Here is a 15559-nt window from a genome sequence, read left to right as displayed (position 1 = left end):
GAATATGAGTTTTTTAAATGTTCTCCTTTGTTTACATTTGAGCGTTTCTTACATTTGTACTAAGGATATTTAAACAGAATGCTTTGTTTGTTTTTTTGTCTTATTTATGTTTTTGTTTCTCAACAATTTAAACCAGTTTGAATCTATACAAATTAAGGGTTTTTTAAATAGTTTTAGCAGATTAAGATTTCATTTTGAATGAATCTCTATGTATTTATTTGGAATTGACAAAAAAAAAGTAGTTTTTCATTTTGGTTTTTTTTCAGTAACACTTTAAGCTTTTAACTTGTCAGAATAAAGATGATAGTTTACTGTATATACCTAAAGACATATAATGTTCTACAGCAGCGGTCCCCATGGACCGGTTTATGTCCGACAATATTTTTATGGACCAGCCTTTAAGGTGTCGCGGATAAATACAACAAAATAAAACCAGTACCCCCCAAAAAAGAAGATTTATTCATAACACACGGGGAAAGATTCATGGAAAACATGTTAAAGATAAAAACGATAAAAAAATAACGCTAAAAACCGATAAAAACCCTGAAAACCATAAATTTCACACCCAAGCCTCAACTCTCGCATCCCGGCACCAAGCGACTCTACAGTATATATAGCATGTTTAACTTATACCAGAAAATAGATATTATTTTAAATCAAAAGTAACCTTGTATTGTCACTGATTTGATTTATATAACTAACTAAATAAATAAATATAGATAAATGTCAGTGTTGACTTATATGAAAAAAATATTGTGATTGAGATTTTTTTTGGCATATTAAGAAAGTAAAAAATGTATCACACTGCTGTAACTTTAGATGTAAATAAAAACCTTAAACTAAACACCAGTCACATTTAGAGGGTAATTTTGGTTGGACTCTTTGTATAATGATATCCTACTTCGTCGCTAGCTACAGAGCTATGGTTAGGCTAATATAAACACATTAGCAAAGGAAGATGTGGGATGACGGTTAAATGCTCTCAACAGAAGTACATATTGAGGGTCTTGAATTGAAAGAGAAAAATACCATCATATGGCAGGTATAAGACACAGAAAACAGACAAAACTTTAACCATGATGATGCCTAAAATGAGCCTACTGAGGCTAGTCGTTAATATCTGTTGTACGGCCCGGAGTACTTTCTATGTAAAGGTCGTGATTCTAAGTTTCGTGTCTACATTGAGTTTAATAGAAAATCCACAAATCCAAATGATTTTCAAAGTGTATAGATCAAATACATACAGAGACTCCTTCTTTTTTGAGAGAAATAAAATGCAGGGACAGCATGCTAATGCAAATTTCTATGGTTTTATTAAACCATAGGAAGCAGATTGTCCAGAGCAGCAGCAAAATACATTATTCAGCATGCTGAAAACCCTTTCCCTCTTTGCAAAAATTCTGAGCAAAAGCTCCAGCAATCAGGATATCCAGCAACCAAATATCTAATTTCAAAAAGTGTTCGATTAGCTGCGCGGTCGTAATTCAACGTCAGCGAGTTCCACGAGCTACAGTGCTCTCTGAAACACACTGCAATAAATCAGTCTGTGATTACATCAATATGGAAGGCAAGATCAGGCATACTGCATGTCAAACTGCAAAACTCAGAAGAGGTGTGAAGAGCAGCGGAGGCAATCATAAAGTCAAACAGGTGAACGAATGAGCGAAACAACGAGGATGAAAGAGGAAGACAAAGCAAAAGAGAGACAGGTGAAGCGGCTACAACATGATCCTTTAGAGATGTTAGGAAATCAATAGAAGAAGAAGAATCTGACTGTATTATAAGTCTTTGTACTTACTCAGTTGATGTGGTGATGGTGATGCTGCCAGTCCCTCCCTCTCTATAAACTACATGCTGTGTGCAGACAGACCGCACTATGTCCCATCACCTTACCTCACTACAACCTGCACTGGAGCAGACACCGGCAACACCTTCTTTTTCTATTCTTACCTCATCACATCACAACACAACAACGAGCGCAGCTTTTGCGTCACCTGATCAAACCACCTCTTTAAATTTACATCACATTCTTACTCATTTCCATTACAGTCCAATTCATCGGAGGAGAAACTGAAGAAACTGCTGTTATTATCATGCACTCCCTGAAGATTTCTCCTCCGGTCTCAAAGCCTCGCGTCCTACATATAACACATACATCCATACTGCTTATTGTATCCTGCTGCAGAAATGAGTCATACTCCACTGCTCCTACATAGACACCCCACCCCTATCACAGACAAGAAACTATCTGCTCTGTTTGTGAATTTACTCCTTCTGCATAAAACACTTTGTCATATCAGCAATGGGAGCAGGAGGAGGCGGGGTGCCTGTTGTGCATGCAGAGAGAAGGTAATGATTGAAAAGAAACCAAAAAGGTGCTCGTGTGAACACTGAACCCACACATCACATCGCCCGAGGCCTTCAAAATGAGAGTCATGAATATTTTAAACCGTGCAATATTCTCTGGAAATCTGGAGATTGTCATTAAGCCTCGCGATCGGGATAACTAATGTCCCCTCCTGAAGAAGATGTCTGCTCAGCCCTTTTTTCCCCCCTTCTTCTTCTTCTTTTTCTCACGCCTCTCAGTTACACTGTTCCTCATTCCTGTTCTGTGGATGAAATCGAGGTATTTTATTTATTTATTTTACAGACCCTTATGCTTGCAGATTATTCACACCTATAAGAAAGGAACATGATGCCTTTACCCCTTAAAATCCTCTAAGTAAATGTAATGTGGAGATTAATGAAGAAGTGGATAATGAACTGTTTCAACTACTTTACCAAATTTTTGCTGCTTCTAGCCTCTCAAATTAAGAAGATGCTGCTTATTTGTATCATAAAAGATAGTAAACGAGCTGTGGGTGAAGGCGAAGCTGTCGATTCACTGGTAACAAAAGTTTGTACAGTCATCTACATCTGTGGGCTGTGGGTAGTGACCAAAAGAACAAGATTGTGGATATAAGGGTGTCTGGTGTCATCTGGTCTATAAAACACTCACAAAACAGTGCAGAAAACCCTAAAGTGATGGAAGTTGCTATAAAGTAATACAACACAAAGGGTTTAAAATGCTAAAATTTGGCACCTTTGATTAAAACTAACTCAATCGGTTAAGGATACTACTGCTTATTATTAGTGTAATAGCTTCAGCTTTACTTTGAGAGATTATCTGACCAACTGACTTTTCAAGGTTATTTTTGTTAAATGTTTTCTCAAAGAGCAAGGAGTCAGAGTAAAAATTGATCAGCCAGGAATCAGAATCGTCTGATTTTCAATGTTCCGAGTCTCACATATGACACAAACATTTTTGTCTATGCACAGTGGTGTGAGCAAATAATCGCTTGCACACTCACAGTCACAGTAAACTGTGGGGGAACCGCCACAAAAACATTTCTACACTGAAACCACCTTCACCCAGCTGAGCATGGACATTTAAAGAAGCTAACAAAGGGGAAAGTAGCTGAAGCTTAAGCTATCCAGAGCTCAGATCACAAACAACAACAAAAATGCAGCAACTGTGTGAAAATGTAACATAATGTGTGAAAATGTTTTTAATACATCTGTTCTAAAAGTGCAGCAGCCTCGGTATGAGCAGTCACAGGATCAAAGCGGTAATGAGGAAAATTATGGGGACAAGCAAAATGATGTAATGAAAACAATGTAAGCGCCTGACAATTGCTTTGTTAAAGAAATATGTTGCACCTTCTTTTGTTTGGTAAAGTAAAATATGTCAGATAAAGGTGAATGTATATCGTCTTATCTTCAGTTAATTATTTATGCCTCTTTCCAAGAAGCAAAGCTCTTTATTTTCAATTAGTTAACTTAGTGTACTGGGGGTAGGCGGAGATTTGTAAAGTTTAATAATATATTTTGTTATTAAAATTACATTTTGAACTGAATTTTTTTTTTTTGTAAAGGCTGTCAATTATAGTTTTTCAAAAGAAAATTGTAATTGACAAAATCATAAAGAGACAAGTAACTTTAATATTCATCAAGACAAAGTATAAAGTTGCCACTCAAATCTAATAAAATAAGCTGTTAAAAACTTAATAAACAATAATGTTTAAAAAGGCTTTTTATCTATCTATTGGTTTATTTTACCTCAGTTTACCTGACTTTTTCCAGGCCTGCTATGTTTCCCTTTTAAAGGTCCCTTGTAGGTGGAGTTAATCAGTGTAAGTGGGAGCACCTGGCTGGTCTCCCTGAAACATTTACAACATTTGCTTCTTATTTGGTCTGCTTTAGCCCTGTTAGCTCTGAGTTTATACTAAACAACACCTTCCACTCATCATTCAAACACTCATCCCACTGCTGACACACTGATAATACTGACTAACACACCTCATATTGCCAAGTATGGTGCCGGTCTGTTTTAATTAATACAGTTGTGCACTTTTGAAACTGTCCTCCTACTTGTCACAGTTTATGAGTTGGACCACGACAATGGATGCGGTAAGCTGGCAAAATAAGTACACTTTCTTACATCTTTACTAATAAGTTTTAGATAAGCCGCAACACTAGTGAAACTACTGTGTATCTCTATCTCTGCTGCATGAGTGCAAAGGCATGACTGGCTCATATGTTTCCTGTTTCAGCTGCTGTTTGGCTCTTTTGAGACCATCTTTTAAAATTCACACTCAAATTTTTATTCAGGATTTTTTCTGTCTTTGCAATATTTCTGATAAGGGTGCGTTGGTTGTTGGTTGCGATGGTTTATTTTTATTCTTTAGGGAGGGGACGTCAGAAATGGCAGTTAAATTGAAATATAATCTACAAACAACCATCGCTGATAATACATCTAAGGGTGTATTAAGCAAAGTGCACTAAGGTGAATTATTGTGAAACACAAGAACTTGCCTTTGGTATTTTAAGTGTGCTGCTACTTATATATTTATGGTCACAGTAAATAAGATTATGAGCACATGGCTTTTACTGTTAACAGAGTATTTCTACTTCTCCTAAAATAATAACTCAGAATACTTACTCCACTCCTGTCCCAGATAAGGAACGTTGGGAGAAGTAGCAGATGATAAACTGTAAATCCTCGTATTTCAAAAATGGGAAGTGCTTACTTAAAGTCCCAATAAAGCCCCAATTCCAAAAATGGCAGAATGCCATGTAAATGTAAACAAAAACCAAATACAATGATTTGCAACTCTCATAAATCCTTATTCACGATTGAAAATAGAAAACGGAAATATTTTAAGAAAAATTATTAGCTCCTTTTGAATTTAATTGCAGCATCATGTCTTAAAAACATTGGGCTGGAGGCAGCAAAATGTTAAAAAAGTAAATGGTACTAAAAGAAATGGCTGGAGAAACATTTTGCAACTAATCAGGTTTAACCACAAACGCATCAGTAATATGACTGGGTATGAAAAGTATGTTAGAGAGGCAGAGTTTCACCAATATGCAAAAAAAAAAAAAAAAAAAAAAAAAAGTGAAACATGTTCTTCAATGTAAAATTTCCAAGACTTTGAGTATCTCATCATCTATAATATCAAAAGAAACAGATTTTTGGAGAAATCTCTGTGTGCAAGGGACATCGCTGAAAATCAATACTGAGACCCTGTGATATTCAGGCCTGAACACTTCCAGAAATCGCTGTTTGAACACAGTTCTCTATACTATCCACAAATACAAGTTAAAGCGTGATCATACAGAGATGCAGCCATATATGAACACCATCCAGAAACCCTACCATCTTCTCTCAAAGCTAAAAATGGCTTAAAAAGCTTAAAAAGGACTGAAACAAAGTGGAAAACTGTTTGGCTGTAATAAATCAAAATTTAAATGTATTTTATTATTTTGGGTGTTTTTTCTTTTTTGTTTTTTTTTTTGTTTTTTTTTAATCATATGCTATCATCCAGAATTTCTTTTTCTTTAAGACTCAGCAAGACAATGCTACACCACATACTACATGGATTTACAACAGCATTGCTTCTAGTAAAAGAATCCAGGTCCTGAGCTGCAGTCCAGACCTTTCACCAACTTAAAGCATTTAGCACATCATGAACCAAAGAATACAATAAAGATAAACCAGTATGGTTGAGCAGCTAGGATCCTCTATCAGACAAAAATGGGTCAACACTCCCCTCCCAAAGGTCCAGCAACTGGACTTCTCCGTTCCAAGATGTTTAAGGAATGTTAAAAGAAGAGGGGATGCTACTGAGTGGTAAACATGGCCCTGTCCCAACTTTGACAGGTCTTGCTTTCGCCAATTTCAAAGCAAGCTAGTATTTTTCTCAAAATGCTACATTTTCTCAGTTTTACACACTTGATTTGTTTCGTTACACTTCGTTTATTGTAAATAAATGTGGGTTTTATGAGGTTTGCAAATCATTGCATTCTGTTTCATTTACATTTTAGATAGCATCCCAACATTTCTGGAATTGGGTTTTTTGTTTCTGTTAATGCAGCTTAAATTCAAATTCCAAAATGGCACATGACAAGTGACTTGAAAATACATGGGAAGAGCCGACACATGGTCCATGTGATTCCAACCCTCAACGTTCCACAAAACCGAACAACAGAGCACCTTAACGATATTCAACTTTACTGTAAGAAGCTTTTTAATTTGATTTCAAAAGAGGGTGCTCCACTATTATTTTTGCAAAAACACTTTTCTATGATTAACTCCAGCACATTGCAGATACAAGCTAAACATCTGGTTTTCTCATATCTGCCAAATTTGATAGTTTTGCTGAGTGGCAACGATCTCAAGTGATCTATTACGCTAAATAACCCAATACATTACAATGACTTCATATTTAAGACGATTTGTTCACAAACTGTAACAAGTTTATTTTTCTAAAGTAAAAATATTAAAATTTAATTAAAGTAGTAAGTAAAAAAAAAAAAAAAATTCATGTCATCAGTATACATATATATTCATATCAGTATACATATATATTCATGCCAGTACATCGTATTGACACACAAAGACACATTTTAAAAAAATTTTTTACATTTTTTTTTGTTGTTGTTGTTTTTGAACAAATTTCTTGGTTTCTGGAACACCGTCTATCAGATTAACACAGTTTAAAATAATTCATGTTCCAGTTCAGCTGTTCAATATATGGCCTTTCACTTAAAGTCAATATGATCATCTGAGAAAATCTTTCCCACCCCTTGCCCATATCTACAATCCATTCAAAATAGCTATGCAGCAACATCACATGGAGAATCCTTTTGTTTCCAATTACAGATACCTTTTTTCTTAAATAACACTAAGACTCCATCTGAGTCTTCCACACATGTCTGACCTGAAAACATTAATTAAAAAAATACTGTGCTGTGCTGGGATTTTGGTTGAACCTTTTTTTTTTTGTCAAGCATTTTGCTACCCTCTACTGGGCAAAGCAACCTCTGCAACTGAGAAAAAAGCGCTGTGGATGAAGATGCAGAGCAGAAACTGTCACACTGATACGAACAAAATAAGTAGAGAATCATGGAGGTATTTTAACACCCCCATCCCCACCTCCACCAACAGCAACAACAGCCTATACCTAAAAAAAAAAATAAAAAATGCAAGAGTTGCATTACTGCCAACCAGACACTGCAGAGACATTGGCTCTGATGCCAAACTTCAAGCACCTTATAGCTTTATTCCAACATTTAGAGCACACCATGACCTATATTTTCCACAGAACCTACACCTTTTTCCACCCACTAACAATCAGTGTGCAATAATGGGCCTGCAGTGAGACAATCCAGACACAAGAGGAGCTTTTACCTGTCGTTTGATGAAGCTGGACGTAGTGTCGGAGGATGTGCTGCCATCTGAGCGTTTGAAGCGGCTCTTGCGCTTAGGCAACTTCCTGGGCAGCTGTGAGGAAGAAAGAGACGAACACAGTTGAAGAGATAAAAAGGGGAATGGGTAGATGGATGGCGATAGATAACGGGATGCAACAACTCTCTAGCAGTAATACTGGCAGCAAGGCTGACTGTAATTATTTCAGTGCTTTAGTTACTAATTATTTTGCAGATTTATATTATTCATACAAAAAATAAATCTACTGCTGGCTTTTAAGGACTGCAAAAGCCAAAATGTATGGCGATTAAGTGCAAAATAGCTGCTTTGCAGCAAAGCAAGCTGTAACTCTGCCAGAATCACACATATTTCAGGGCTGCCTTTATTCGGCTTCACATTGTGGTTTGATTTATGCAGAGAGCCCCATCAAACTGAGGAGAAAGCCTTTCAGATTCAGGCTACAGGTGAGTCCAGAGTCACGGCCTGCACATTTCCACCAATAAAATCCTGCATGAAAGTCCCATAATGTTACTGGTGTGTGCTGGTTTCCCTGCACTGGAGTGGATGAAGCGTAGCACGGAGGGTAAAAATGCACTAAAATAAATAATAAAGCATCAATGCAAAGGCCTGATCTGCGAGTTGAGATCAAAACAGCCAATGCCTCGACACCCAAGGAGGTGTTAAACTGTATCTGTGTTTAATAGCCATAATATGAGGATACATGACCGTTCACCGGCTCAAGCATCAATCTGCAGTTTCAGAAAAGGCGGAGGTGGAAAAAAAGGGAAAACGGAAAAAAGTAGCTCGCTGCCAAAACGCGACGCCTCAGATTGAACAACAAGTAGCATCTGACACACTAATTAACCATTTTCCTCTTTTCTCGGTGAAGATGGAGTTAGATGCGAGAGAAATGGGAGTAAAGTGAGCGGATTTACCTGGAAATAGTGCGACTGGGAGCCGGTTTCCACGGCAGACAGAGGGTCTACGGGCGATTTGGACATTTTGACTTGCACCATATATTGAGAGCGCAGGGAGGCGGGATGCACATAGACATGGGTTACTGGAGGAAACAAGAGGCATCAGATACAGTGAAGAGAGCGAAGAAGCGGCAAGCGGGAGGGGGGGGGAACGGACACTAATATCCAAACTCAGCTGACGGGAAGGCTAGCTCATACTTCCGAATAATAACAAAAAAGTCTGTGGCGGAGAAACGTAAAGGGAGTGGGGGGAGATACTGAAGCTAAAATAAACCGTTAACGCCGAAGCATCAGCGCACGAGCGAACCGTACAGGTCCGTACTAAGTGTGCGACTCTGCCGGGGGTGTCGGCGTTGATTAAAATGACACAAAAATCAATTCAGACCTGCTTACAGGCAACATTTGGCTTCTTTCTTTTTTAGAAGTGCCTGGCTTCAAACAAACACCGTGTTCCTTCTCGTCTGTGCATAATATTTGCTTGTCAAAGAAGGATTCAAATAGTTGAAACCGCAGTCAAATAAATGTGGAACCTTCAAAGAGGGCAGCTTTGAAGTCATATTTTAGAGGAGAGGTGGATTTTAGTTGAACGGGTTTGTTTTTCTTTGATCACCTTTGCCTCAGTAAAAGTGGTACTTTCTCACGAGGCATCATTTACAGTGCTTTATTGGTGATTGGTAATAATTTATAAATACATTACAGGTCATTTAGGAGCTATTAATCACAGATACTCAGCAGTCTAATAGATTACGTAGTGTGAACTTGGATTATATGAAACCTAGTTAAGCTCGTTTCAAATTTTATCCATCTGAAATCAGTAGGTTTAGATTAATGCAGGGGTGCAAGCCAGGACTGGCCTGCTAAATGTTCCAGTATGATTGACTAAGATGAGATAAGATAAGATAAGATAACCCTTTATTGTCATTGCACAGTCATACCTAGTACAATAGTACAACGAAATTGGAAACTGTCCCACCTCGGCACTAGGCACAACACAACACAACACACCTTTGCAACGTGTAAAAACTGAGGCTAGACTTTGCATTGCAATTTGCACCAGGAAGCACTATGGTGCAAGTAATGTCTAGTAATGAGAGTTTTGTCATAAATTTAATCTGAGGCAGAATTTTAATAAAGGTCACTTTTACAGCTTTCTTCTTTTAAACCCTTCTATACCACACTCAAGAGTGAGGCTGATATGTATCTTTAGGTTAGATAGTTAAGATAATAGTATCTCTTTGTTATGACAGTAAAAGACATATTGGTGAAATTACACATGATCAGATTGATTTAATAAGGTTACAAATCCTGTCAAACTATCTGTGGTACAAAGAGTAGGCCTGTCTGTGTGCAGCAATACAGTGCACATTACTAATGCTGAGATGTGTTCAGTGTGAGGTTTCTAACTGACCAAAAAAAACCCAAAAACCCTGAGGGTTACTTTTGTCATAGGATAGTATTCTGTTGATCAGACAAAAGACCTGGGCTGTAGTTTCAGTAGGTCAGGCAGGTCTTGGCAGTACCTCAAGACCTCAATATGAAAAAGGGGAAGGGAAGCAGCCAGTTGGGCAAGTAAGAGATCAGAGCAGGGGTGGTGGAAACCTGCTCCAGCAGTATGGTTGGTGTGCATCGGCAAGGTCTGTGTACACAATGCAAACCAAAAGTGCTCTATTGCTTTTGTCAATGCTAGAGAGAAGTCACGACAGCACATGGACCCAGCAGTGGGTCTTCTTGCAGCAACCTGGGACTGGCAGAAAGTTGACCTGGGGAGACACCATAGCCTTGACCAACCGCAGACCTGATATGGTGCTAATATCAGACTCACTGAGGCAGTTGGTGGTCCTGCTAGAATTGACCATTCCCTGAGAAGACCAGATGGAAGCTTACAGATACAAGGCATGGAAGACCCATTGTACCTCACTGTACTAGCCCATGAAATTGCTCAGGATCAAGGGACTGAACATCATTAATGCACCCGAGAAAACATCAAGATGGCAGTGGACCAAAAGGGGAGATCTGCAGATGACTTAAGCCACCTAGACACAAGCTGGAGACTGATCACCCGTGGCTAGGTTGCCTGGGTACTGGTGTCTGATGTTGAAAGACCTGAAATACCTGATGACACTGGGTTTGGTTGCACTGTGGGTTGTGTGTTAAAACAAGCACTCTCATCACTACCTTTTTTCCCCAAAATAATTAAAACTGTTATTTACTGTTATTTGTTATTAATGTTGCTGTTTTGTCGAGCAGTCTTTAGGGTTTCCATGCAGAAGTGCTTTTTAGAGCTGCACATTTCTCGTTCAACTCAAATAATTGAGAAACATGTATATAAGAGAATTTAGTAGTTTGAGAATCACTTTCCACCATTTTCATATTCTACAAAAATCTGCACAACTTGTTCCTTGGTAGTGATTTGCAGTTTTCCACTTTTGACATTCTTCTTTCTTTCTCCCTTTACCCCCAGTACAGGCCATGAACAAGACACCTCCAGAGTTTCCTCTCTGGGGAGAAAACACTCTGCCTAAAGCTAACGCTACACATAAACTACACATTTCCTATCAACCATAATTAAAAATAAAAGTGAAAATATAAAATTGAAAGGATAAGTGAGAAATTAAGTGCTATGATATCCCAGGATAATCAATATTTTATGGTATCTTAGAAGGGAAAGGGTGGAACATAAAATTGAAAGTTGAAATAACAAATTGATTTCCATTGGACTGAGTGTCAAAGTATGATTTTTGCCATTACACCTTTTAATCTTTAGTGTAAAATTACTTCCGATGCATTCGTAGATAAAGTGTAAAAAGAAACTGCAGCAGTGAGACCTCTCAACAGCAAACTGCAGCAGCAACTTACAGTGAAACAATTTCATAACCAATGAAAACAAACTGAAATTTTACCCTTACAAGGACATGTATATTCTGAAAACTGAACCACAGTAGATGATGAATAGCCTGACCTGTCTTAAGAAAAAAAAAAGAAGTTTAGTTTTAACAAAATGTGTCAGTTTTTCCACATTTGGTCAGTCTGCTGTCATTACAAAAACAAAACAAACGTTTCTACAGTAACTACAAGTCACTCCTTACTTTAACCACCTTACTTTGGTGTGGTATAACAGGAAATGGGAAATGAATTTGTCAGTAAGAAAGTGTTGTAAGTGATCGTGATTCAAACCTCCGGCTTGGATAAACAACCACTTTCATAACACGATACCATTCTTCATGACTTCCTTTCCATTCTCCACCACGCTCCCTAGAGTAAATACAGTGAAAACTACAGAAACCATGCACACCCGCCTTGTCTGCATTACAAAGTCATCCTGTTTGGCTGGATTGGGCTTTTTTTTTTTCTTCTTCTTCTTTTTTTTTTTTTTTTAGTCGGTCTTCTGGTCTGTGGGCCATATGTTTGATACCCCTGGGTTAAATCTTTTATTTCTCAATAGTTAAAAGTGTGCAAATATAAAGTGATCAGATGGCCAGCAACTGAATTATGTGTGTTGACTGTAAGTTATGCTTCCAATAGTTTGCCTGCTTTTAAGACCACAGTATGTCAAGAGTTGGTCTGCTTTGCTGTTATCATTTCACATTGAGGATGTTAAAAGACAAAGACTATAAGCTACAAAAAGCCCATTACAGCTCTATAGCTAGTTGAGTTACAGGCAGTTTTTAACCTTTTTGTAAATTCAGTAAAGTCAGAAATACCCAAACAGTGACACATCCATGGTGTTTTCATTTGTGATATAGTCAAATTTTATTCAAATTAGTTACCATCCTGTAGCTGTTTTGTCTGCCTGATGGCTTTTTTTTAGATGCATGCAGATCCAGTTTCTCTTCCTGTTGTTAAATGTGGACCTAAATATGAACAAGACCTTTCTTATTCCAAAAATTACCCAGTAAAAGTAATAGAGGTTATCCATTTAGCAAAACCTACAGAAATCGTCCTGTAGAAGGTAAGATGTTTAGTTAGCCACACTTAGCAACAATCAGCTGTCAGTGTATCCTGTGACATCACAGACACCCCCCACACCCACACCCCCACCATTTGCTTCAGTTTTCACCCAAAGCCTGTCCTACAAAGACTCCAGTTGCCCCTTTCCCATCAATATGGTTCTGGTGCAGAGATGGTGCCCATGGTACAAGCACCAACAACTTGCCATGAGATGGGTTACAGCAAACTAAATAAATAGTAAAATCATCAATGACTGATTTTTTTCTTTATTGATATTTGATTTGATTTTTTTTATTTGTTCACACGAGCCTCTCCTGTGATTTCTCTTCCACTGTTGGCTATCTCCTTAACAACTGTGGATGTTTATTTATCTCTTAACATTATAAATAGCAGGCAGTTTCACCAATATGCTGTCTATTTTATCACACTAGGAATAAACTACTGGTTTGTTGGCCAGGTTTGAAGAATTGAAACAGGGCTCCATTAGTAATTCCAGATTCCACATTCAAGATAATTTCATTAATTATTTATTATATTTATCTTAGTTTTCCCGAACAGCAGTCCTTTTTAACTCGGACAGCTGGCAGTTTGCTATTCAAACTCAGAAAACCAAAGATCCTAAAGCTAAATCTAAACAATAACATAGCTTTAACAACACCAAGCTTTGACTTGAATTATTTAAGCACTTTAAAAACTACAGGCGAACTTTGAATGGCTTTTATTGACCAGATTGAGCTATAAGAGGCCAGGATGATTACGGCTTTCTTTATGCTGACATAACAATTCGGTGTGTCAATATGCTTATGCTAATTTGGTTAAAATGACAGGAATATGTTCCATGCGATAAAAATTTAAAGTGCAATATTAAACATAATAAATTCTGACATGGACACAAGTTGTACCACAAAGTCTCTGATGATTTTATAACTAATCAATTTTACCACAAAAAAGCCCCAACTAACATGTAATGGTCTTTTAAAAATTTGGAGTTCATTTCTTTTTGTTATCTAGCATAATTCATTTCATGTGTTGTCTCTATAGGACAGTAACGTATTAGATTATGTCTATTATATCACAGTTGCTGGCATAACTTTAAAAGATGGTTGTGGGACGTGGCGTAAAGTGCATCTGTGTTCTGGACGCTCAAGTTCAAGTTTACAGCTTAAATACCAGTGTTAATTTAAGCTTGTCCACTGTAACCTGCTAATTTCTGTTTGTTTAAGGCTCAGTTTTATGAGTTGTCAGCCTTTGTAAACACCACTGTAGTGTCCTGTCTGATTTAGTTTAGGCACTGACGATAAATCAGGAGGCACTGCTTAGAAACCAAACCCTGTTCATCTCCAAGAAATGACTGTGATTACAGAGTTTACAGGAGCTGTTGGATTTTACTGTAAACTTATATTATTTCGGTTGTTTTTAATTAAATCAGAAGCAAGTGGAAACTATATACAGAACAAACATTGTTTAAAAGCTGATTCCATTTGATTTTTACAGAGAAAGCTGTGAGAGAACTAACTATTACTATCGTTTTGAATGTATCTATGTACTGCATTTAGCAGGTTGTATTCTTCCAAAGAAGGCATCAACCCTCTGGGGTCCACATGTAAGTCGGAATAGGTGACAATCCTAACCTTAACTTTAACTCTAAACATAATACAAATATATAACTTTTTATATAACATTTTTTTTATTTTGTATAAATTATTCATTAAAGTACAATTGGGGGAAAAAAGAAAATAATCAATATAACTGCCCCACATCAAGAACTAGTACTACTTTTTTTTTTTTTTTTACGTCTGTTTAATTTCTAAAAACAAGAAACTAAGAAGAAGAAATATATGTTATAAGAACAAAACATTTTAACTAAGAGAGTATTAAATATATATAGAAAAAATTGCAGTATTAGAAAAATGTTTGCGTGATTTTTTTTTTTTTTTTTTTTTTTAAGAAAAAAAGGTCAATGCATCATACATACATGCATCATATATACCCAATTGGGGTACATCAATATAATAAATATTAATTAGCACAACAAATGTAAACAAGAGTAAGTAATTCAGTATTAATCAAAATACACTAGAGAAATAAATGTTCAGTTTTAAAATAAGAATAAGTTATTCAAAAAAAGTTTTAACTCCTTCGTCTTTGTTGTGGATTACAACGACGAAGAAGAAAATATCTCTTCCTCACAATCTTTCAGATCTTTACATATCAAGCATAAATGAGGCTTGTGTGTAGTAATAATAAAGTAAGTAATAATAAATTGAGCTTGCCATACAATTATAATGTGAATAGAGCTGCTACAGGTCTTATAGCTTAATTACATAAAGAAATCTGCTATTTACCATGTGTAAAATCAAGAAATAGCAGTTAAGATTTTTGATTTGCTTTTTTTAATCAGCTAAGAGCCTCTTATTGGTTGTGTGTGGGGTTCCCCCCCCCAATGTGAAACCAAACCTAAAGCATTGTATTTGGGTCATTACACAAAAAAATCTGTGGATGCCTCTGACCTGACCCTCTCACATTTAGCTTTATTTGTTTGGTACTTTTAGAACTTTGCCATATTTAATGAAGCTATGCAAATCTGTAATGGGTCTTTTTTTATTAGCTATACATATTTTCAGAGTAACAGGCCCTGGGGTACATGGAGCGTCTACATTTTGTTCTTTTTTTTAACTTTAACTTTTTCCAGCATTTTGAGCTCTTATAACTTTGTAACTTAATAACAGGTGATAGGCATGTTAAATTTTTACAGCTGAAAAATACATTTAAGCTCTGTTAAACACTGGAACTAGTCCGACTTTTCAATGTAAAGCCATTGGTCTAACAAAGAGTAAAAGAAACAAGCATTGGCACCCAGGATGTTTTATCTGTTTTCTCATAT

General features: G+C 36.8%; 1 protein-coding gene across 2 annotated transcripts in view; it reads right to left on the bottom strand.

Moving 5' to 3' along the window:
* Positions 1-8962, bottom strand: part of LOC134618852 (voltage-dependent L-type calcium channel subunit beta-4-like) — a 28124-nt gene extending 19162 nt beyond the window's left edge. For both annotated transcript variants that reach the window (XM_063464436.1, XM_063464438.1), the window contains exons 1-2: positions 8686-8962; positions 7733-7825 (exon numbers count right to left, since the gene is read on the bottom strand). In XM_063464436.1, the coding sequence (XP_063320506.1) occupies positions 7733-7825; positions 8686-8766 (174 nt within the window). In that variant the 5' untranslated portion in view covers positions 8767-8962. The remainder of the gene's footprint in view (positions 1-7732; positions 7826-8685) is intronic.
* Positions 8963-15559: the final 6597 nt, after the last annotated feature.

Source organism: Pelmatolapia mariae, linkage group LG20 (genome assembly GCF_036321145.2).
Source record: "Pelmatolapia mariae isolate MD_Pm_ZW linkage group LG20, Pm_UMD_F_2, whole genome shotgun sequence".
NCBI classification, from domain to species: Eukaryota; Metazoa; Chordata; class Actinopteri; order Cichliformes; family Cichlidae; genus Pelmatolapia; species Pelmatolapia mariae.
Note: the sequence above shows the minus strand (reverse complement) of the source record. Positions and strands in the feature narration are given on the sequence as shown.